This window comes from Cygnus atratus, chromosome 2, assembly GCF_013377495.2.
Source record: "Cygnus atratus isolate AKBS03 ecotype Queensland, Australia chromosome 2, CAtr_DNAZoo_HiC_assembly, whole genome shotgun sequence".
Lineage (NCBI taxonomy): Eukaryota > Metazoa > Chordata > Aves > Anseriformes > Anatidae > Cygnus > Cygnus atratus.
In genome coordinates, this window is record NC_066363.1 from 44,379,722 (window position 1) to 44,405,371 (window position 25,650).

Genomic DNA, 25,650 nt, shown 5'->3' on the forward strand with positions numbered 1-25,650 from the left:
TAAGAATAATGGATGTTTTTTCTGTTACAAAACAGCTCTACTGAGAAAGAAAGATGTTGCAAAAGGTAAAACCTTTGCAGTAGGAAAAACATTAGAGTAGTAGCCAAAAATATGTAAGTCAACATCATGCATCAGCTTGGCTTGATAAGCTGAGTGAGGAACTGATACAATATAAATTGTTTTCCCCATAAGGCTTTGGGGAAACTATTCCCCTTATACTATTACTTAAATAATTTCTACATGGAGGAAAAAATACCTGTTTACTTTTTGTATAACAGTGTCTAGTATATGGCATGTGCTTCTGCTGTTCACTAATGAATAATTTTGCTAATGTTTTTAGAAAATCACAGGCTGGAGTCTTCGTATCAGAATCACTTAATTCTGAAGGTTTTAGTGGTAAGTAGGTATTATAAGGAATTATTTAAAAAAAGAACTGTTTTTTTTTTTATTGGCACTTTCCTAGCATTCCCAGTCTGACCTACGGTTTTGTTCAATGCCAAATATTTGCATAAATATCTGAGTAAATCAGAGGATTTCTGTTGTGGTTACAGTAACCTCTAGACTGTCCTAGATGTCTTGTTTTACAGTAGTGGAGAGTTGTGTTTTTATTTATATTGATTGTTTATTAGGATACTGGATACATAAGTTTGTTGTAATTGACGTGGTTCTGGCGTCAACTGGGAACTGTTTTTTTTTTTTTCAAGATTTTATGGTAAACTGCATTTTAAAAAGTTCATGCATTAACTTCCGTCTGTACTAACATTCAGACAACCAGTCAGAGGAGACTGGTTATACACGACTGTCATTCTGCTTACATACAGCTTATAGTATATACTGATATATTTACTTTTTGTCTCTGAACAAATTGCTTTTGTGTGTGTTTATGTATATACTATAAACTGCATAGGAGCAGATTATGTACATAACCAAATGCAATATTGATTTTAAGGGACTGTACTGTAAATCTGGAGAAAAGTTTTATTCTACTTCAGCACTTAATTATGATTTTTCAGGTACAATACTGTGATTTATTTCTGATTTTAGAAGTAGGGAATATTTTTCTTGGTCATAAAACTTCTTGAAGTGGTTAAACATAAAGCTTAATTAACACATATTGAGGAACAGTTGTACATATCTAGAGAGGTGTCATCTGACACGTATATTTTGTTAAAGTTTTTTTTTTTTGGGGAAAAAAAGGTCATCATCCTAAAGTAAGATCAATGTGTCCCTTCCATAGCATTACCTGTGAGAAAGTGCCAGATTACGAAAATTAGGTAGAAGGTGACAGGTATTTTTAATGTTCACATTTCATAATTTAAATGTATTTATCTTTGTATACCATGCTTTAGGAAAACATTGAGCTTATCTAATGAAAATCTGAATAGAATCAATAATGAAAATTATTTTTTTCACCTAAATTTTAAAAATGGTAAAGAAATTTATTTTAATGGACGGTTTGTATCTACATGGAAGCTATTTAGTTAAAGTAACTTTTAGATGATATTTTGTGTTTTTTCTCAGGACATGAATTTCTGCTTGAGTAGTAATAACAAATGTTTTTATTTGCAGTTCAACTTCTTAAATTGTTTTGCATCTCTCTTCTACATTGCCTTTGTGCTGTTTGATATGAAACTTTTGAGACAGGTGAGTTCTAAGAACATCTAAGAACACTGATGCAGTTAGGAAAATAAAGGATAGATTGAAATAGGACTTAGTTTTTAAATTGTTTTTCTAAATATATATGTATATATATAGTCATTGTCAAGTTTATATTTTCTGACAAATATGGCTTCCATATTTCATCTGCTCTTGCACGGTTGCAGAATCGTAACAGAGTAACGTAGAACGATTCTTTCCCTCCTTATAAATGAGTAACTGTTTTTTAAAATAAATTGATTGCTCCCTCATGCAGATGATGCTGGAGAATTTTCTGTTCCCCTTCTTTTCCTTCACGTTAAAAGAGTGGTGTTCTTTGTAGTGTTCCTACTGAGAGATTCCTGAGGATAGGAGAATGAATAAGTCTGACTGCAATGAGGAATTGAGAATAAATAAAAGCAAAAATAATTTGTGGTTGTTAGTTTAAATCATCTCTTGAATTAAAATACATGAAAATTAGATAGAAGGAAAATATTTTTATTCTAAAAAGTGAGTAAAATAAAAACTTAAACTCTAGATCTCTGTTTCTTGTAAAGAGATCTCTAGCAAAATACCTGTTATGTCCTTAGCTGACATGACATTCGTGGTATTTCTTATAATTTAAAGTCTTTTTTTTCTTGCTTTTTGCCTTAAAAAGTAAAAGTTGTTTTAAGCTTTAGTTTTTTTATGTCCCACAGATCATTCTTTCCTCCCAAGAAACCTTAAAAACTCTTTTTCTTCTTTTACTTCTAATAGAACTGTCAGTCTTTTAAAAGAAAAGAGCTGTTTCATGGATTGTACTGGCTAAGCTTGTTTTCTCTTAGTTTTTCCTTTCATACTGGTGGTTTTGAGCCTTTTGGAGTTGCAAATAATCCTATTTTCCCCACTTACTTTCTAAAACTCTAGACTGTTTATTCCTTTGACTGAAGAAACTTAATTTGTCTTCCTTTAAAGTTCATTGCTTAGCTCTGTTATCAATAAATGGTGGTGTTAAGTGTGTATCTTTACCCTTCATTGGACTTTCTATACTGTTTCCAAGATACTTACATGAAGATCCACAAAATATTTACTCATCTAAGTTCTATTTAGTTCTTTTCAGTACATGACCAAGAATGGGAACTAGAGCAGCTATACTTTTCATTTGATATTGCTAGTTTTGTTATGCAAGCCTGCTTCTGTCATAACAACTTGCAGTGTTACTGAAACACACAAAATTGGAAATGATCATAGGTTTATTACAGATCTATTAATTTTTATTTTTATTTTTTTTTTAACTTAAGAGCTTGGCCACTTTGCTGATAACTTCGCAGATACTTAATCAGTTTGCAGAGTCTCTGCTTCCTTACTGGCTCCAAAAGACACACATGAAGAAAATGAAGAAACGCATGCATTCTCTGAAGATGGATACAGACCTGTCATTAGTCGAACAAGTCAACTCGGAAAAAGAAATGGGCACCTATTTTGTACGTTGAATGAATGTTGTTAGAATATGTAATTTTTTAGATTATAGGCTGCTCAAAAGCAGCCTCAGGTTAATTGTTAGCTGTAGTGTGGCATGTTAGAGCAGAAATAACTGTTTTAATTTAGGAGGTTTGGATACATGGTAAGAACAGTTTAGGCTTTGGGTGGTAGTCATAATATGCTCTTTAGAAACAAAGAGATAACAGAGTAAGGAATTGCTTGATTCTCATTATAAAGTCTGATAGCAGTTTTTGCTTTTGAAACATTAGATCATGTTTTGTCAGTTCATTAGGGTAAGCAACTCTTGGAGACTCGCTAGTGCCCACATTCTCTCTTGCAAGTGAAAGCTTGGCGTCTTCTTATGAGTGGGACCTTGTGACTCTTAGTACTTACTGACTTGATCTCTTTGTTATATCCTCCAAATGCAACTTGTGTTGCTTACCAGGCACAGCAAGTTAGGGAAGAGAGAGTTTCCTTCCTATAATACATGAGCATTTACACACTTGCACAAAAGAAAATACATTCTGCTCTACTAAGAGGTATACACTAGTTTACTAAGAGTTGTACACTAGCTGGGACGGTCTATTAAAATAGAGATCCATATTCCTATCAGTGGCACTATCCACCATTCTCAGTGTAAAGATTACATAGCCATCTTATTCTTCTGTTGGAGGCTAGGGGTATATTTTTATATACATTTTTTGGGTGGCAGTTCAAGTTTAGACATTTCCTTCATTTAGCTTTTATTCCTTTGCTTATGCTGTCTATTGCTTGTGCTATTCTATTCTTGCAGAGGTGTAGCGAATCAGGTCAGGGAACTGATCCAGCTGAAAAGTAACTGCCAAAATAAGTCAGCTGTTTCTACTGTGGGGATGGGAACATACAAGTGTGAAGGCTGTAACGGAAAGGAATGGGGACTGTTTAAAATCGTATTATAATTGAGGATGGTGGGAGGAAGGATGGGTTACCATGCCCTAAGTTCCAGCATGTCCATAGAAGAGGCATACCTGATGTCTTTCATTGTGCTTGAAGTAGTCATCATATCCTTTTTCTACCATTTGTTATTTTTTGGAGTTATTTTTAATCCTAATAGTAAGATTAAGACAAAAGGAAAAAAAAAGCAATAGAAATGTATCTGCATGTTTCTTCTACCCAAAGACTTGGGTAGACCTATTTTTCTCAGGGACCCCAGTTTTTGTCATTCCGCCAGCTGTGTCAGCTTCTGTTTAACATGGTGTAGAGATTTCTTGTTCTTTGGAGCTCGTTTATGCTTTCTGGCTTTGTCCTAGAAATGTTTCTAATGGCACAGTAGAGGCTGCAGTCCTGGAACAGCCCCAGATGCTGTATTTGCTGTCTTCTGCATTTCTCTCCTGTTCTTGATCCCAGCTATGTTTCTGGCCATCTCCTGTGCTGGACTTGACAGTCATCTTAATGTTCACAAAGACAACAGAAAACAACTATAAAAGAGTTAAAAGTTTTCTGGGCTGTAGTTGATGTGGACATCAGGCAATGCAACCTAAATATTTCTGGCTGGTTGGCCCAGCAGGTTATTTCCAGCTTCATCAGTTTTGCTAGTGCTGTTGTTTATGCACCTACATGGTCCCAGTTACATCAGCACAAAGGAGTGGTAGTGAACATCTGAATCAAGAGCTTCTTAAACCAGTATTATTGCTGAAAGAGGTACAGGCCCCTAATCTCCAAGGCACAAGGATGAGTAGTGTGACATGGGGAAAGGATGGCAAGAGAGGGTGGTTCTGTTTCTGTTTTAGTTTGGTTTTGCACTTACGCTAGTTTAAACTGTCAATTAAACTATAGCCTGAGACAGCACTGTTGGCTGGGGCCAGAAATGGAAGCAGGCAGAAGAGACCAACCCTTTGGTCCAGTACTACTGCTAGAAGTTCTTGCTTCTTGAAACTGCAGCTTTGGCATTTGTAGTCTATCCTCCTAGTTTGGTTCATGATGGCCTCCCATTCAGCTCATGGCAAACAAGGCAGCATAAGATTGTCATTGGTTTGCCTGCGGTGGTTTTAAGACTTAGCAGTTTTAAGTTCAGTTTCTTCCTTGTAACCATCTGCAAAATTTTAAGATACAATTGTGTCGCCTTATTAGCACTGGTAAGTTTTCTTGGAATATTATGATTCCCACCACACTTTTTGATTTGAATTTGTTTTATTGCATTTAACAGACTTTGTGCGGTTCATTACTTGGTGTTCTAAAGGAGTTGACAAAGTAAACACTAGTGTGTCGGTTAAGGCCTCACAGATTGGCTCACAACTTGCTTGATCAGATGCTGCAAGCGTAGTCACAAGAGCCTTAATGCTGTGTGATCTATGTTTTTACAGAGCAAGAATTATAAGTAGATCATGTAACTTTTATGTAAACAGTAGAGAACAGCAGAGTTTGAAATCTGTTTTCACATGTGGGAGTGCATCAAAATGTGAAGTGGAAAAAGAAATATTACCTTTGCAGTTGAAGAACTACACAAACATTCCTTTGGGACTGTTGGTATTTCTTAATTTATATGGGGGGATAGATTTGGAGATGGAGAGCTTGTCTGTCTTACAATGGAGAACACAGCAGAAATTCCCAAGTTAGAGTCTTGTCTGAACAGGTAAACTAGTACAGTCTAGCACTGTGCCTGCAGATAATATGCCAGCACAGGTCCAAAGGCCATGAATGGCATCAGGTGTTGATATGCCTGACCAAATAAACTCTATCTCCTGTCCCAGAACTGACTTCTGGTTCTGAGCTGGCAGGTAAAAAGCCGGTGTGGTGGTTTTGAGTCACACTGTCCAGTGCTTCTTGTGCAGAGCTGCATCTGCACTTGTCATGCTTTGAGTAATTTTCCAAGGGGACACAATAAGTCAATTGCAGAATTATCACTTTGCCGTGGAGGTGTCTACTTGTAGCCTTAGTTTCAGCTCAATGCCCTGTGTATTCAAAACTTTAAATTTTATTTTCAATCTAAATATTTTAATTGTGCTATACTTGTGAATAAACAAGTACTAGACCACTGGTTTGTTTGCACATGTTGAGCTGTCAGCAGGCAACAGTACTTCTAAAATTACATCTGTCACAAGGGGGAAGCATTTGACTATGTTTAGTAACAGAGGGGTTTAGCAGGAGTGTTGACAGAATGCTGTATTTCAGGCTCTTCGCTTTTCTTTTCCTTCTTTCACTTACTCTTTAATGTTTAATTCTAATTTTTATGGTTGTTCCCTCCCCCTCAAATCTCTCGAGACCTTAACCTGGTTTAAAATGTAAAAGCTTCATTCTGCAGTCATTTTTTTTTCCTGCTTCTCTCCTCTAGTTCATTTTTATCCTGATTTTCTTTGTTGATTCTGTTACCTTGATGCCATATTTTGTGCTGCTCCTGTGGCTGGGAGGAGAGAACAGAAGGTTGATAAAGGCACAGTTTGAAATTTGTCTTTGACATTGGATCAGACTTCTCTTTTCCTGCATAAAATGTTGTAAATTAAGTAGGAGTAAAATACTAATTTTCTTTTCATGCTCTGCTGTGTTGGTAGTCAATGGGTACTGGGCAAGGAAATGAGAAGGGAGCATGAGGAAGCAGAGGGGATATCGTGCAGTTATCAGGAAGGGGACTGTAAAGGGAATCATTGCTCCCTGCCTGCAACACTTAACTGGGAAACTGATAGCAGGGACAAATGTATGACCGCCACTCTGGTGAGTGATGCTGCCCAAGGGTCCCTAAGGAAGGCCTCACTAAAATTCAGAGTTCATACATGAAATTTGTGAAAAAAATCTCAATAATTTTAAGTTACGTATCCCCTCAAGGTCTAGCCTGCACATCAGACCACTGGACCCTGCCGTACTGTGTGATGTGAAAATGAGCTTGAGTGAGGAACGTAGCTAATGACCGGCTCATGTTGATTTCTGAGTTTGCAGGCTTCTACTGCATCTCTGTTTGCTAGAAGATCTCTAGGTGCTAGAGGTGGCTTTCAGTTTAATTATCATCAGCAAAAAGATTAGAGAATCATGTGGTTGCATAGAGACAAAACTAATTTTATATTTCTTGTAATAATCTGTTACTGTCAAGCCCTTATTTTGAGTATTTCAAGAGAGAGGAAAATAGCTGTATGCCAGTATAAGTAGTTAATGATATTTTACTATCCTTTGTTCAATGAACAAACTGAACAGAATCCTTTTAAGAAATCAGTTGGTTTTGTTATTCATTTTTATAAATTATTGATGCAATCACAGAAGACCATTATTGATACAACAAAACTAGTATGTAAATATGTATAATAACCTACATGTGACTACTTAGCATTTAAATACCCACATTCTTGATTCAAAAATCAGGTGATAGATGCATTGCAAATTTGCCACAATAGGGCTTCTTGTTTGCATTAATTGTTCCTTTCAGATGTCAGTTCTGTCATTTCGGCCTTTAAATAGGCAATTAGTTCAGACCTACTCATTTTTAAATAGATAAATAATACTAGTAAAGAGTTGCTTATTTAATAACCTGTGTTTCTGGTTAGGTCTTTCACGAGCAGGCTGAAATACTAGGACATTTCTCGTCACAATGCTCTTACCAAAAATGTTCTGCCAGTTTAAATGCATGATGCTGTTTTCCTATCCAGTGCTGTTGCTTCAGTATCTGTTTCACTAAGATAGTCAGGAACATAAATAGGGTGAAACTGTTTATACAGTTAATTCATATGCTTTATAAGGGTAAGTATTGTGAACGTTACAGAAACTGCATTAGGCAAGAGAAAAAGACCCTGGCCTCCCCTTATCAAGAAGTTTTGAATAATTAAATATTTTCAATTAACTAGAGGATTTTTGTTTGTTTGTTTGTTTTATACTGCCAAATATTCCCAAACTACTGATTTAGCATGAGGAAGCATTTTTACAGTTGTATTGCTAATTCTGTTTTCGTATTTTTTTTGTGGGTAAAAGTTGTTGTTTTTGCTCTGTTTTTCAGGGTACTTTTGATGATTACTTGGAGTTGTTTTTACAGTTCGGCTATGTGAGTCTCTTCTCATGTGTTTATCCACTGGCAGCTGTCTTTGCAGTGTTAAACAACATCACAGAGATATATTCTGATGCCTTAAAAATGTGCAGAGTTTACAAGCGCCCATTTGCAGAACCCACAGCAAATATTGGTGTTTGGCAGGTAATCTTTGTGTTTCTTTTTTAATCATGTATTTGAAATGAAGTTCACCAAATTTATTTAAGCTGTGTTTGACCATCAGCCACTTTTGAAGTTTAGTAAATATTTTGTCATCTTCAGTGCCTTAGGATACTATTGAACTGTATTGTATTTTGTAGGGTTTTCAACCATGTTATTTTCAGTTGCCTTTGAAAAGAAAACAAATACTTTCATTAGACCTTGTATGTGTGTATGTTTTAGTCCTGTTGCAATTCCAACAAAGCAAAGCTGCCAGATACTACCTGGTGCTCTACAGCAAACATATTTCAAAAATGTTAACATCTAGTGCAATCTCAGAAGCATGTAGCTCATCTCATGTAGTTTGAGAAAACTGAAGAATGATAGGGAAGTACTTGGATTCCTGAGCCATGCTTGTCTATGCGCTCTTGTGGTTACTGGTGCTCAGGCTGGACTGATTTTAAAATTTCTTAGATCTGTGTGCAGGAGCAGTACTTTTCTGTGCAGGTGTAGCCTACTTCAACAAATTAATGCCTGTAGTTCTTGGGTTAAGGATTTTCTGCCCTCAGCTGTTTAGCCATACGATTTTGCTAGCACCAACTAGTTTGGGGCCTGCCAAGTTGAGTACATCCATGAACTGTTTCTAGCTAAAAATAGCCCTGCAGAACTTCTCCAAAACCAGAGGTGTTTCAGATAAAAAGGAAGGATATTTAGTCATATCCAGAGACATTGGCTGTAAGAGCAGTGGCCTGATGAGTGTGAAGTAAGCTCGAGGAAATGTCTAGTGGATGATCTGTGGTTTAGTGTTGTTCAAGATTTCTGATAATACATAGTAAAGATGAAGGGTGCAATAAACTAATAGATAGTTTAAGTTAGAGATATTGTAAATGTTGAAACACATGGAAGATGAGAGATGAAATCAGGAAACATTGAATGAAATGTACTGTGAAAACATGCAAGCCAACTATTCTGAGCAGTGTTTGTTAGACGTGTACACAGAGAATAATGAAGTGAAATTATAACAAAAGTCTTATAATACTAAGTCATAAAAATGTAATTTGTAATCTGATTGTGTTGTAACATTTAATGCGTTTTCACAGTCCAGTTCTACGCTGCCAACTTCTTGATGGCATAGCTGCATTGACCCAGAGGTGTGACCACGAGTTAAATGAGGCCATGGTCATTAAGTCCCAAGCATAGCTGCAGGTATAGCATTTAGTTTTGCGAGAATAGCTTGTTTCAATCTAGCAAGTAGGCTGAGAAATTCTAACACTAATGTTACAGTCATGAGCTTTTTTTTTTTGTAGTATAGGTTTTTAAGTAATAGTAGAAATGCAGTTGCTTTGTGAATGAAAAAAATGTCTTAAGTTTTAGTCATCTGTTTTATGTGGGAAGTTAGAGCATTGGCTGAAAGATATCTGTTAAAGAAAAACTGGAATTATTTTGTCAGGTGAGCTGAATCAGCAGCTTGTTGTCAAAGAGAAAGTTACTGCTGCTAATTCATTGTGACAATGCTACATTTCAGTATCAGTCTTTCTCATTCCAGAGAGGGCCTTGCAGTAAGTAACCATTATATTGCAAAAGTAATTGTCGTGCTGTAGTAATATTTTCAGACGTTTTGTGGGAGCTCTGTTGGCAAGAGCTTCTCAGCCTTATGCAACTGCATGTGTTTAAATGTAAATCTTTCTTTCAACATATTTCAGCTTGTATATCTGGTTGTGATTTAAGAAAGTTATTCTGAACCATCCTTACATTTTCTGATTACTTAACTTTCAGAAGAAACAAAAACAGAATGCTGGGACAATAGTTCCTCCAGGAGTTTTGTTGTCTTTTCCTTTATCTTGAAAGAAATACATTATTAGGAGTGTAACCATAGATGAATTCACCGTCTTTCATGTGCTCAGATTATGAGTTGTGAAGATACCAAAGATTAGGTTGTTTTCCTGACCACTACTTTTCTTTGAGGATTATTCTGATTTTTTTTCAGGAGATGATTTGTCATTACCTACATCTGGGATGTCAGCAGTCTTTAAATAACTTCTTGAAGTCTTTACAGTACTATCGTGTTGTGGAAGAACACTGTTTAACTTCGTCACAGCAAATACACATACACACATAGGGATGTGAAATTAGAGAAAAATTCAGGGCTACCAGGTGGGCTTTGTGGTGCTGCAGGCCTTGTTGTGGTCTTACTGTTGCCTGTTTTTACAGTTGACAAAGTCTAGTTGACTTGCCAAAAAAAGTTCTATATTATAGAAATCGAAAGATGAAGAAAAATAAAAAAAATAAAATAATGTGTCTTCTGAGAATTTAATGAAGAGAGAGAGATTATCTAGAGCAGTTTGGAGACTGTAAATTAGACATAATGGCCGTAACTATGAATGTATTTGTGTTTTATTTCAGTTGGCTTTTGAAACTATGAGTGTAATATCGGTAGTTACTAACTGCATACTGATCGGAATGTCTCCACAAGTGAATGCCCTTTTCCCAGACTCAAAAATGGATCTTATTCTGACTGTGGCATTGGTAGAGGTAAGTCTGGCCTCAAATAACATTCAAACATTGTAGTAGCAAACAACATCGACGACTGTGGAAATGATGCCAGGAAGATTTTCTTCCCTTATTTTAAAAGGATTTTAGCATTTTCCCAACCAAAGAATCGTTTCAAAATGTTGCGTTTTATTTTCTGTGTTTTCATGTATTGTGGATGATATGCCGTACTTTTTCTGTACATTCCCAAGATAGAGTTTATTTGTTGCTGCATGTCTTTCAAGAAGAATTTAATAGTACTGTTTCAAGAATCAAAATAACCTTATTTTTGTGAAATGAATGTTTCTCTACCTGGTTTGTGACTCCAGCATATCTATAAAAATGTCCTACATCATCTTTATGAATGTTTCCCATAATGACTGATCTGAAACAAGAATGTATAATGACTATATGTATACTTATAATAACATTTGGGCTTCATCTTTTCCTAATTTTATGGAGTAAACACTTGAGTGTCTTTCCTTCTCAGGCAAATGACTGGGCATTTTATATCGTAACAAATTGTAGGACTTTGTCCTTATGTCTCTTTGTCTTGGAGTTTTCTTGTATTGCATTGCCTCAACTTAAAAAATATATATGTACTGTTTTAGCTTTTAGGAATTCAATTATTTTTATTGTGGCAAAAAATCTGTGTTGTTTATATGTAGTTGTTAAATTGAAATGTTTTATAGAGGTGTAGCAGCAGCAGGTAAGTACTGCTGTGTTGTTGTTACAGGTGTTACAGGTTATGCAATGACTTATGTGCTTGCTTGAAGTTTGCAGAGTTAATTCTAAATATGAATCACTTGTCAACTGGTTTACTGAAGTTTGAGTCTACAGACAACCAGACAGATTTTTTTTTCTATCACGTGTGAACATCTGCATTAGCCTCAGTGAAGTATTTTAATGTAAAATTAATTTGGCAATTGAAATGCGACGGTATAATTAGTTCATTGCTAGATAATGTATCCAGAGAGGTCATATCAAAACTGTGTGACCAAATGTAAGCAGAGTGAAGTTTTAATGTCAGGCTGGCTATCTGGTATCTGGGCAGGCCTCTGTTTCTTGGCAGGTATAGGAGAACACAAGTATTTTTCCTTCCCCAGTTTAAATTCTGTTTATATGCAATCCTTTACCATGCTGCAATTCCTGTCTTCTAACTAGGAAGCCCTTGGAATTCCTTTTTAACAGTGCATTGCAAAAAAATTATCTATAAATCCTATGGAAGTGAGGATTTAAAAAATGAGTAAAGGAAAGGAAGAAAGTTTAGAGGGCAAAAGTAAATTAGTACTGAGGGGAGATAAGACAAGAATGTTGTTTTATATTTCAAGAAGCAACTTTGACTAAGGCTACCAATCTAGAGTTAACTACACTGTATCTACTGGACAAGTAGAGGCTAATGCTGGATGAGCCAGAGGAGAGTAAAGTCAGCTGTTTGGTTATAGAGAAGTCAACCTTTCTCTTAATTTTTCTGGTTAGTAAAAATAAGCCTCATAATGTACTTGTCAGAAAAGGTGTAGTTAAAAAATAGCTTGAATCAAAAGTATCCAGTGTGCTTGATACTTGTATAAATATGCTGTTATAATCTATCTACTGTTTCTGTGTTGTTATAAACTGTTTATTATCTGAGAAACAGAAGACAAAAAAATAAAACCAAACATAGAAGTCTTATAGTACCCTTTAAGGATGCACATTTCTGCAGCATAACAAGCCATATGACTTTTGAAATATTGTTGCTTATAAACAATTACAAAACTCTTGAATATGAAATTTAAAACTTCAGCAGTCTCCTGAGGGACAGACTTGTGGTGTATTTTAAACAATATTTAATATCTTCACAGGTTTCTCTTTGGGAGAGTCAGAATAGCATGGGACATATAATTTTGCAAGAAGTTTTGTAACATAAATTCTGAAGTTCCTGAAGTCCAAAAGAGTTCTCCAAAGTGAAACGCATTTATATATAATTTTCATTTCAAGAAAAATATATGAAAGTGATTACAACAAGCATGGTTTTCACTTATCTTGAGGACAGTTCCATTGTGGTGACAGTTATACGTATTCTCAGTTACAGTAAGGAATTTTTTTTTATTGGTAGTTATGTTATACATATTTCAGGTTAAAACACTGATTACAGAAGGTAGAAGGAAGGGAGGATGAGTAAATCTTGTAGGACTGCAGCCAGTTTCAGCAGCAGCATGGATTTTTGGCAGCTTAAAGAGATGGGTCTATTTTTGCCTTCTTCCTGGGTATTTATTTCTATTTTATCTTTTACACTGGCGCTTTCTTTTATCTGGTACATGATGAATCAGATTAAGAAACTGATCTGGCAGAAGCTGTCTGACCCAGTTCAGTGGTGAAAGGGAGAAGGGCAGAAACAACAGTGCGTGGAAGACAGGTTTGCCCTTTATAGTAGTGCTGCAGGTTTGTGCTGCAGCACAATTGTGGAACTTCAGCACCGCAGCCTGTTCTTCCTTTGAGTATTGCTTCATGCCTAAACTAGGAGAGGAGCACAAATCTCATACATTGGCATTATTCCCACACACCTTTACTACACTTATTAATGATTAAATTGTGCATTTCAGTTGTAAGAAACAATGCGGGAACAGAATACATCACTCTAAGCCTCTAATACAAACCTGGTGCATTTACAGTGCATCAGTGTCAAGGTAGGAAAAAAATCTGTCACGTGTGCCAGGGTGTTGATAGAAGAACATTTCAGATCACCTAGTAGAGATTCTGTACCGAAACACAATACAGATGAGTTATTTAGTTATTTTACTTTCTGGTGTTTGCTGCAGGTGGGTGTGAGAATTTTATGATGTGATTTATGCTATGTTGACAATGGTTTGGCAGGCGGTGTGAAAATGTTAAGGAATGGAAGAAACTTAGTAAACTATATATTCTTTCACATGTTCAGTTGATGGGGTAGCCTACTTAAATTTTAGCTGTTATTAAATATTTTTATCAGGTTTAAGTAATTGAGACTCTGGTTGAATATTTATACCTCTGGTGCAAAGCTAAACAGAAAAAGTACTGAGCTTACCAAAGCCAAGCATAAGTAGTAGTAGCAATGTCCAGATTTTTTATTTTTTCTTTTTTTTAAAAAGTGCTTTGTAATGATGGTACTAATACTCTTTCAAATGGAAATGTGTTTATGTGGCAACATCTGACACCGCTCGGTACAGATCTAATGAAGAACGTGTGGTATTCTTGTAAGCATTCTGTACCAAGCCCTTACAGATTTATGCAAAATAATTTTTCATTAACAACATTAAATCTACTGCTGCCTACACTCTTTGTGAGAATACATGACCAAAGTAAGTGTTAATTAAATATAATAAAATGTCATGCATTTCATAATAAATAATAGTAAGCATTAAAATCATAACATTTAATAAGAATTCTGAAGTATTAAAACAGTGATCTTTTTTTCTGAACAGTTGACCTATTTTCATCAATCCAACATCTGCTTCCATGGCAACATGATTTTGAACCAGGAGCAGAATCATGAAACTCCCCTCTTTTACTTATGGGTGCATACTAAATGAGTGAAGCAAGTGCAGTTTTCAAACAAAGAAGTAGGTTTATGTCTTTAAAGCAGCAAACAACAAGCCCTTATTAACATCCTGTTAAAATAATTACGTCCCATAGTTGGTTTAGTTCTTCAGGCTCTGCTGTAGATGCACACTTTTGTTGGGAACCACAGGTGCAAAGTCGGGCATTCTGAGCAAGAAAATGCCTGTGCTCATGTGAGGCTGTTTCCAGTCTCCTCTCTCTTCTTGCGCTGATTTGAGGGGGGGGGGGGGAAAGATTCTTAAAGAAATTTGGTGAATAGTCAGGGTGTAGGTTAACACATGATATAACCTTAATTCTGCAGTGCTTTTTGCTTTTTTTTCTTCAAAAATTGTTGGCGCAGAGCTTTGTTCTCACTAACTATTTCTTTTTAATTTAAAATCTCATAAATTTGAAGAATGTTAATTAAATCACTTTCAGCACTACTCTGAAAGCTGGGTTCCAGAGATCAGTTACATGTACAACTCCTAGTTGTGTGTGTATACATATATATATATATATATATTTTTTTAAATGGTCCATCGATAGAGGTGCTTTGAAGCAATGGCTATAAATTATAGGTTTATATCAATGTATCCTAAACTCCAAAAGTAACTCATGTATTTAGCACTCAAATGTAGTAAACTAATGGAAAACTTTTAGGCAGAGGTACATGTAGTCTGGGTGCTTTACATCACATAAAGGCATTAGCTTGGAAATACTATGTAATAACAGAGGGCCCTTTTGATAGCTGTAGTATAAAACCTGATCTTACAGTCTACAAATACAATCTACAAATATGATTTTGGGAATAATATATAATGCCATCAGGTCTTGTATAGATGAAAATGAGGACCTTAGCATAAGTACATGAATAGGATATTTGTAGCAAACATGGTTTAATAAACAGCTGAGCTATGTGAATTTGATTTGATGGAGTCCTCATGAAGTTTGAATTATTTGTTCATGAGCTCTGTGTGTGTGTGTCAGTTCTGTAAGAGGTAAGGAGTGGAATAAGAGAAGCAATCCTTTCTTAAGGTTTGTTTTTCTTAGTGAGGAAAAACTGACAGTCCATTTATCAAAGGGTTGAAAGCAGGAATCAGAGCTTGTTAATAAAGCAGAGAAGTTAGCATTCTTTTTAAGAGTTATAGCTAATCCTAAATCAAAGTGGTTGAAGGTTGCCTCATACCTCTGCTATTCTCTAGCATTCAATTTTATTGTGTTTCTTCATCCTGGTGTACAGTAGAAGCTCTTTTGAGCACTCCTAATGTTATGGCCCCAACACTCAATCAGCCTAGCAGTAGACTTGGCAGTTGTTTCTGAAATAGTATACCAAAGGATCTGGCAAACTCTACCAGAGCCAAGCAGTTTGGATTGTAGAGGGTAGATGAAAAGGTATATTTATCATCTGGTTCTACATAACATCATTATCTGCTTTCAAGATAACCTTGGGAGTTATCAAACATTGCATCCTGACTGGAGCTGAAAATATTTTGAATCCATTTCCTAAGCAAAAGCAGTTTTAGGTGTCGTGTTAGCTCCTAGTTTTCTTTTCCCCTTATAGTCTTTAAAAAAAAAATCCTGAAATGTTGTGACAGACTTCAGTGATTTATGGTTCTCTTAGTGATAAAGCTGGGGGGTTATTTTTATTTTTAAGAAACAGTACAGGACAGCCTATTTCTTAGAAATGACATACTTGAATAGCATTGTGACAGGGTGGGACTGAGGCATGGTACCATATAGAAGCCTTTTGCATGTGTGGAGTAAATGGCTTTGTCTGGGGTTCGAGAGATTGCGGTTCAGCAGATGTGCAAAGTACACTTATGTATTGGTAACTTCACATGGTAAAGAAATAAAAAATGGAGAAAAATAGGCTGCATTAGTGTATTCAGGTATACATCCATTGACACTAATGGAGTTCTAGCAGTGCAAAGGGCAAGTAAAACAGCTGAGCATAAAGCAATTTTTGGCTAAATTATTTCTGCGTTTGTGACAGAAACTGCTTTAAAATATGTTAGTTGAATAGTTTCACATACAGAATTGTGTAGGCTGGAAAGGCCCTCTGGGGATTATTTGGCACAACCTTCTGTTGAAAGCAGGACTCGAGATAAGGTTATCCAGGGCCTCACCAAGCTAATCTAAGGCTCATTGAATACTTCCAGCGAGGGAAAGTCCACCCCTTCTCTGGGCAACATCTTCCAACATTTAATTGTTTTTATGGCAAAGAATGTACTTTTTTCGTATAGCAAGACAAAAAACCTCTGAAGCGTCTTTGTGGCTCATGGCTTCTTGTCCTTGTGAAGAGAGCAGCTCTGTCCTCTCTGAAACTACTTGTTAGGTATTGAAACTACTTGATAGGTATTGGTAGACTGTGATTAGATCCCCTGCACCCAGCCTTCTCTTTTCAGAATTGAACAAACACAGTTCCTTCAGCCTTTCTTTGTATGCCACATTCTTCAGCCCTGTAATCTTGATGGCCCTCCAGTAGGCTTCCTCTAGGTTTTCAGTCTTTGTTTTCCAAGTTGACAGTGCCACTTTCAAAGAAATGAGAAGAGTGTTTTTCATGTGTGCTTATCTCCATATATCTTTCTGTCAGTTGCGGTGTGTATTCTTTCTTTGTCCTTAATGTATTTGCTCTTTAATTAGAGAAAATCATTGAAATAATTTCTGGGAGCTGTTGGACAACTCTTAACTTTCCTACTGCTGAAACTTCATCAATAGTGTCCAGGTATTTGCCTTTCCATCTGCATCTAATTTTCTGGGACATTGTAGCCTTTTCATACTGATAAATGCATATCAGTGCTATGATATCATTTCATACTGATAAATGCATATTTGCATGCACGCATGTATGCTCCTCGGGGGTGTTTCATTTCTAGTGTCTGGTTGGAATGCTGCTACTTCATGTGTATTATAAATAGTTTGTCAGTTTTCAGGTACAAATGTAAATAGTGTTTACTGGTAAGTATTTGATGTGTGGCTTAGATTTCTTTCTTATAGCTTGATTTGACATAAAGAAGTTAACTATAGGAAAACTTGATTAGCTCTGATGAATAAATATTAACTGGAAAGCTATACATATGGTTCTTCTTCTGAAATATTTAATGATAAGGTACAAACTTTACTGACAGCTTTACGAATCTTTTTTAAGAAAATACTTAGTAAGCATACTCATCAGGTATATTATTCTAGTAACACAGATATCTTAGCCAAGACCCATCTATGCTTGCAATTGTGATGAAAATAGGCAAATGTAGAAAGATTAATGGAAAAATCTCCTTTATGTAAATTGCGTAATTATTTGGTTCATTGATGTATACATACATAAAATAATTCTGCGTCATTTCTAATTCTGCATGTTAAAAAAGGTTAATCCAAGCCACTGGTGATTTCAATTAACATATTGTTTCCATTTACAAATACCTCTACCTCAGTTGGGAACAGTTTAATATACATAAGAAATCAAATCTAAAAGTCCTCCTTTAAACAAAAACATAAAAAGGATGTTTTCATTTTTAATATTGTACAGGATGGTCATTTGATTTTTATATTTGATGCTAGACGAGTAAGCAACTGCAATTCAATTTATTCCTAAATGTGCAATTGTGAGCGATTAAAAACAGTTTTTAATATTTTCAGATATTTTAATTTCAAGGTGAAGCCCTGTGAATAGTTACCAGAAGATGCTGAGTACTGTTAGTGTAACACCTTGTTGAAAGTTTCTAAAGGTTGCTGCAGTATAAAAACTTAAAGTGTATTGGTTCTTCAGTTTGTTTGACAATATTTGAAGAATAAAAATGAGCTCAAATTTCTATGTATTTTGTATATACTGTACTTTTCAAAAGGTTCTTGAAATTGTAGGTTTAGTTTGAATGTAAAGATGTCGGATATTTTAGATATGTTAGCCTTCTTTGTAACAGGGGAACAGATTGCTTCTCAGAGTGTTTTTTTCTCACCTCAGTGAGAGGCTTCTCCTTTCAGATGGGAGGAGGATTTATAGATTTCTCAATTTAAAATTGTATAAAATACTTGCTGTGAACCAAATTCTTGCGACCATAACAACGAGGTCAAAAAAATGTCAGTTTTGGTGGTTGTATGTGAACACGGAATGTATTTAGTTCTAAAATCAAGCTTTATCACAGATCTTTTTATTGCCATCTAGTGTCTTTTTTTAATATTCATTTTGATTTAGTATAATATTTTTTTGGTCATTTAGTGACAAAAGCTTGTCAGAATGAAAACAAACATTAAAAAAAAAAAGATCTGGGTAAGTTTGATGCTGGTTGTAATTCCTAGCATTCTGTTGTTACAGAAATGTAAATGCATATTAACATCTATCTGTTCTTAAGTAGTCTGGTAGCTTTTAGAAATATGTATTTTTGAAAAAAAAAAAAAGAAAAAAGATCAAATTGGGCTAGTAGTATGTTTAAAGGCATGGCAAAGCTAGGTCAGATCATAGGACTGTCTAGGCCAAATTCTGACAGAGGCCAAGGGAAGAGTATATTAGTATAGCAAAGTTTCTAGTCATTCTTCCTCAGCATTAATTCCCAGGCTTCGGTGATGTCAGCCCTTTCAAGGACCCATTTCATTATTGAAAATGAGCTGGCCAGAGCTGCTTATGAAAATGTATAAGCATTTCTAGAATGACATATCTACTTTTTCAAAAGACCTTGAATTGTTTTATAGTAAAAGCTAGTTACGTTAGGGAACTACTGTTAGTGTACTCCTAGCATAATAAGTAATTTCCATATATCTTGGTTCTACTCTGGGTTTTTCTAGCTTTTCTCTGCTCTTTTTTCAATTGTCTTTTCTGTGTAAGGACTTTTAATTCTAGATTGGGTGCTGTCAGGGTGGGTGTGATATAACAGTGGAGGTTAAGAAATCAGTGGCATAGGAAGCACTCTAAATGGAAGAGAAAACCAAGGACACTTCTCATAGAAGCAGTGTAGCAAAAAGGAAATCCTCTTCTCTTGCCGTCAGTCAGCTGGTAGCAGGAACTGGGAGCTACAAAAGTTATCAGGTGCTAGTTAACTGAAAGACCTGAACTTTCAAGAAGGATCACAGCAACATTTTAACTCATGTGAGGGTCCCTTCAGTAATTGCAGCAGAAATTACTGTCTTCTGGGCTTGTACCATTCCTCATGAATTTAACATTACCTGGTAGTTGCTACTAGTTGTTGTATTTTTAAGCCATGCCTATACTAGGAAGGCTGGTTGGGGAAGGTACCTTGGGAAGTCTTCCAGGAAGAGAACATATTCCTTATCTATGCTAATAAATGCTTCGGAAGTGTCGACCTGGAAAAATAGCAGGAAAAGACTGGGTAGGAGTATATTTTTTATTTTTTTCCCTTCTGGGATTGTATAAGCTGCCAAAATGACAAAACTTCAAAAGGGAAGATGAATAGGGAGCGATTGAAGACGATTACAAGACATTTTAAAGAACTTTTAAGAATCAGACTTTCAGATTTCTTTAAAACCCACTTAGCATAATATTGCCCACAGAGAGGTTTCCTTTCATGGATAAATGTTCTTTTTTCAGCTCAGTCGTGATCAGTATGTATGGCTTCCTTGCTGGCAGTTGGAAGTTGAACTATCAAACAAAAGACAAATTAATACCTATTAATATTCATTATTTACCTTCTACTTGATTGTTTATTAATTGTTTAATGACAAGATAGAATATAAACATTCAAAGCTGCCTGCCTTCACAACTATTCCAAAGGTTAGCTTTTCAGGAAACTGAATTATTTTGTAAGTGATGTATTAGCTTATTCAATTAAATTATTTAAATATTTTTTTCTAATGTGGTATTTATAGTTGTCAATGCAAGCCTGAATAGGGGCATTAGCTAGAGAATATGTATAGCTTATAGGATTCAGAAACCATATTTCCATATATCTGTGGTGCAGTTTGCAATAGCATTTTTTTGGTATTGTTCTTACTAGAAGATTTTCTTCTCGGGAATTGTGATGTTCTTCCCATTTCCAAAGTTTAACATAACTCCTTTGACTAGGGAGGTGTTTATGTTTTTTTAAAAACCATGTGTAGCATTTGAGGATAAATCCAATTTGTTGTTTGTATCCTCAGATGTCTGAGAGTGAAAATGGGCAGCGCTGAGCAGGTAAGGGAATCCAAAGGTAGAAAATGCAGGTTTTGCAGCTGCGGTTGGGAAAGAAATGAAGAACAGAAGTTAATAAAAATGTCTCAAAATAACAGGAGAAAACCAGTCATACCCGTGTTGGAGCCTCTGTATTGTCTGTTACATATAAACATCTCTCTTCCAAGAGAGTCTTCATGATGTAATAGTTTTGCTTGCATGTTTTCCCCCTCCTGCCTCTCTTTAGAATAAGTTCCAGAGCATCACTTGCTTTGTAAAATCTGGAGTTATTAAAATAAATAATCCATTATTATTATTATTTAAAGTGTTGAGAACCACCTGACACAGTTAACTGATTCTGGAACTTAAATTGTGCAAGAAAATGCATAACTGGACTGAAAAACTGTTGTACATATATTTACTAGGCTCTGAAAACATTTTATTGAACACAGACTGAAGATGGTCATGAGTCATAGTGTAAAGTAAATGTCAGAAGTGGGGCTTAATTACTTCATTTTTGCACTGTCTTTATCTTTTACTGGAAGGAAATGTCAATCCAGAAAGTCACTCTTATGATCAGAAGAAATTAGTGTTGTGATCCATAAATTTTAGAGGGATTTTTCATTAACTGTGGCAGTGTGCAAGGAGCGTGGTATGTGCAATTTTCTATTCCAATACCTTGAACAGTGCTTTTGATGTCATGGGAGATTGGTAATGCATTGGTAATTGCTAAATTTCTACAGTGAATTTCTACAAAGGATGTAGTTAGAAGCCGCTGAGAATTCATAAACCATAATAAGTTTGATCAAGGTTAGTTTTAGTCAGGATTTATCATAAGATATAAAGTAAGCATGTATGTCTGTGTGTGTGTGACAGGGATTACAGCTAAACCAATATCAAATATGAGGGTATCTTTTATTAAACTTGAAATATTATCGTTCTGTTTGCAATACTCGAGTTTCTCATCTCAGTATTTTGTTCTGAAGTTCATAACCATTGCAAATTATTCTGCATGAAGCTTGTTTTAAAATCTAGTGAAATAGGAATAAACAGTTCAGTAAAAGAACTGTTTAAATTTTTACAATTGTACCTTAGCAAATAGTGAGTTCAAGTACTTTCTTGTTCTAGATTCTAAAAAGCTTCATTTTTTTTAAAAAAAGAAGACTACACCAGAAGTATTTTAACAGATAAAGAATTCATGCGTCTTGAAGAATAATAGTACGTTGTAAAAATTGAAGTATTAGTTTAACACCGGTTGCATTTGTCAGTTCTGCTTTTTCTCCTGTATAGGAAACTGTGTAGGAACTACAGGGGCAAGCAGGAGAAATTGAATATTATGGTAATGTCTTTCCAATGGTTCTCATGCCACCAACAAATTTGGGGGAATGTCTATACTTTTTTTTTTAAAGCGTACTAACGTGTGTATGGGAAAGATTTGAAGGTTGACTCCTCAGGTGTGAATAGGGAATCCACTACTGATATTGTGAAGTGTTCCTGTAAGTCCTTATGTTTCTGTTTCACTGCGTAATTACAGGAGACTAAAATTACTTTTAAATTTTGACTGCAAAGAGTACTTCAAAAGCACAGCAGGTAGTGAAAGTGGTATGTAGCCATATTCTTCCCCCTGGAGACAGCAGGTGGAAAAGTGACAATGGCATTGTAACGTTAATAAGTTTGTTAATTGGGCTTCCTAAGTTTGGGTCCTATCATGACCACGTAAAAACTGACTTTGGATATGTCAGAAGGAATGGGTGGGTCTGCCTTTTTATGACTTCTACTTTGGGTTATTTAAGCGCATACTTTAAAGCTCCATGTAGCACGAAATGTAACTGCTGATATCCTAAATAGTACTGACTGCATGCTCTTGAGGACTGCACGGTTTTTGTGTCAGTATGGCTAAAATTGCAAGCTGTGAATTTGCTGAGTGTCAGTAGAGCTTTTTACCATTTTGTCTTTCTGTTTTCCATGAATCTCCTCTCCTCCCTGTTTCTGAAGGTGGAGTGAGTAACAGTGATGGCAGCCTGTTCTTCTCTGTCCCCCTCTCTGGTCATAGATTAAGCTTTGAGAGCTGTAGTTTTGCAGTTTAAATTGAGAAAAAAAAAAGCACAGCAATTGGTCAAAAGCTGTATGTTGTAAAATATCTTCTCAAGCGTCAGAGTGCATACAGCTGTATGATATATTTCTGAAACTTTAGCTAGCAGAGCTATTTACTACAACTGCCTTTCTAATACAAACACTGAAGAAAAAGGGGGTAGGATTGCAGCTTCCCTTGCAGTGTCACGTTGTATTAATAATTGCAGCTACATCTTTGCTAAGCTTCCCTCTGAAGACATCTGAACTGCAGAGATACAGCAAGCGATAGGAGCATAATCTTAGAAGCCATAAAATAAGACAGATGCTTCTTTTGATCCCACAGAGGAATTGTGGCTAATGTGTAAAAAGTTGCTTTGTGGCTTTTTAAAGTTTGGGAGAAGACTTACAACTTCACTGACTACTTCAAACAAAAGAAGCTTCCTGTCCTGTCATTTTCCATTAGTGCATTGTCTAGAGATTTTGCCTTGTATATATTTTTCTATATATACAATTTATAACATACAATGATAGCTTAGTTTTTTTTTTAATCATTATTATAAAGTTAATATGTAAAAGGTAAATTCGTACTAGATTCTTTGTCCCTTATTAGGCCCATCCACAGCTATGAAGCATCCTTTTGTTTAATGTACTCATACAGAAGAGTCCTTTTCCTATAGAAAAATTCAAGTACATCCTATGTTGTGATGCTCTTTTTAGCATGCCAGAAGGTTTGTCTTATCTTCAGTAACGTTGTGCCGAATCTTTTGAATTGGTGCTATACATCTTTCAGTGTGTAGCTGTTTGTTTTTACTGAATCTCAGGTTTTTCAGTAAGACTATTTCTTTGGTTTATCAGGATTGCTGAGTTCCAATCCTGCTCTTGAGAACACTTGGATTTCTCCTTGTTTGATGTCATGTGCACAGTTTTTAAGTACGTTTTCCCTTTCAGTCACACAAATTGTTAATGAAACTATTAAATGAGGGTCTGATCCAGCACAGATCTTTGTAGGCCCCCACAGCACAGTCCTTCCAGCTAGACAGTTTCTAATGATTACCGTTGGAGGGGTTTTCTTTTCCAGTCAATTGTGTGCTTTCCTATTCAGCAATTTGATTTAGACTGTTGTGACATTGAGACTACTATCAACCTTGTCAGAGTACTTACATTTACTTTTATTGTTGCTTCTCAACCCACATTTGAAGTTGTAAACACTTCAGCACTACAGCTTCCTTTGTGAATGGTTTCGCAAGGAATTTCAGAAGTGTACATTAATGTAAAAAAACGGTTTCTAGTTATCTAACAAATGACAACAAAGGATGTGTTATGAGTCCTCTGCCACTGTTTTATCTATGATAAACAATCAGTGTTACATCAAGTCATGTCTGTGTTAAAATGTGTGCGTGAAAGGTAAAAATCACATGGAAAAGGTTTACAGAGGCCAAAAAGTTAATTATTGGTTCTCATGTTTTGAGACAAGAACTGTATCAATTTTAAAAGTTGTTTTTTCCTTTTATGTGTATGATTCCTTTGGTCAATTGTTAATGGAATTAGAATTTGCTGGATTGCTGCATTAAAGGATGAGGGCAAGTATGTGTGTAGGAAGATTTACCCATATTTCCTAATCTAAAATCTAGGTATTTTATTTCAAAAATAGGTAGCATGCTAGTCATCTGTGGTAACATAATGTTTAAGAATATTAGACAGTCTTGGGTCTGGCAGAGTTTGGAGCTGATGTACAATTTGAGATGAAATTTCTGACATGCTCACAGTTGGTAGTGTTCCTGTTTTCAGGTCACTGACTAGAGTTTAAAACTAGCAAAAAAATATACCTATGGAAGGGCAAGAAAATCCTGTGGCTTAAAATGAAAAGAACACAAAACATCTGCTTATGATTCTGGTAATGCTAGTGTGGTGGAGTTTATTACATATGCATTAGTATATTTCTTAAATTCTTAAAATCTGGAGAATTCTGTGACATTATGTGAAATCTGTGGAATTATTTTTACATCTTTGTTGACAGTTCTGTTCTTTGTTGATTATGTTTCTGTCCCTGGATTTAGTAACTAAGCCGTGCACTCAGGTGTAAGAAAAGTGAGCTTATCACCTTGAATGGATAGATTTTATCTTGGGGAAGAGGAGGCTAGAAACTCAGAGTATGGTAGTAGCTCTCGTGATTCTTCTACCGCTAGAGGTCTTATTTGTACAACAGTGAAAAGTATGCTTGAGAAGATTGCCTTGAGACAGCTTTCTGGTGATTCGTGTGATCCAAGAAAAACAGAGAACACATATGGAAGTGTGACATTGAAGAAATGGATATCAGATGATGAAGTTAAGAATGTTATGAACTAGCAATTTGATATTGCTGGTTCTTCTAAATTCAGAAAATGGAATGAGAGATTATATCTCAATCTACAATTAGATGTAGAGGCTGATTAGGAGTAAGAAAAGATTGGAGAAAATAAATGAAAATATTCCATCCAATATGTTTTTAAAGAGGTTTGCCATGAATCTGAGCTGTGTTTAAAGGATCTCTTTACCAGAACCATGTATGTTTTGACATCAGTTGCATTATCTTGGTTTCTGCTTTCCTTTTGCATTTCATCACAGATGAACGTTTATTTATTTTAACAGTTTGCACTAACATGGAAGATATTTCCTTGGGAATGTGCTTAATATGGAATGTGCCTCATTCACAGAGCCTATGATCCCAGTGCAAGTATTCTCTGTTTCCTGTTCATAAAGCCTGAATCATAATGGCAGCATATAGCATCTCTTTTGGCACTTTTCAAGAGCCTCTCTTTTGTTTTTAAACATTGTTTGGCAGTTGCTTGGCTTGTCAGCGCAGAATCTGTGGAGACAGCTTTCTTGAAAACTGCTACTAGCTTTGGGGTTTTGCATGCATATGCACTTAGAATTAATTTTTGCAAAACTGAAGTTGTTGATTTGATTCTGCTCTTTTGTGTAGAAGTCCTGCAAATTTTGTTTAGTGAGTCTTAAGATGTGGAATGACATCTGCATGTTTTGAGTCTGTGATTAACAGGTATGTAATAATGTAGACAGTGGGGCTTCACGGTGTTTGAATACTCCTTAGATACAGTGTAAAAAATAAAATGCATGTAACTTGGCAGCAAAATTGTTGATTATAAACTGGAGTTCTTACTGGTGC

General features: G+C 35.6%; 1 protein-coding gene across 3 annotated transcripts in view; it reads left to right on the plus strand.

Moving 5' to 3' along the window:
* The window catches only part of ANO10 (anoctamin 10), a 119,478-nt gene that overhangs the window by 12,886 nt on the left and 80,942 nt on the right, over window positions 1-25,650 (plus strand). For all 3 annotated transcript variants that reach the window (XM_035549697.2, XM_035549698.2, XM_035549699.2), the window contains exons 7-11: window positions 341-396; window positions 1,570-1,644; window positions 2,916-3,098; window positions 8,051-8,242; window positions 10,640-10,768. In XM_035549697.2, coding sequence (XP_035405590.1) covers window positions 341-396; window positions 1,570-1,644; window positions 2,916-3,098; window positions 8,051-8,242; window positions 10,640-10,768 — 635 coding nt within the window. The remainder of the gene's footprint in view (window positions 1-340; window positions 397-1,569; window positions 1,645-2,915; window positions 3,099-8,050; window positions 8,243-10,639; window positions 10,769-25,650) is intronic.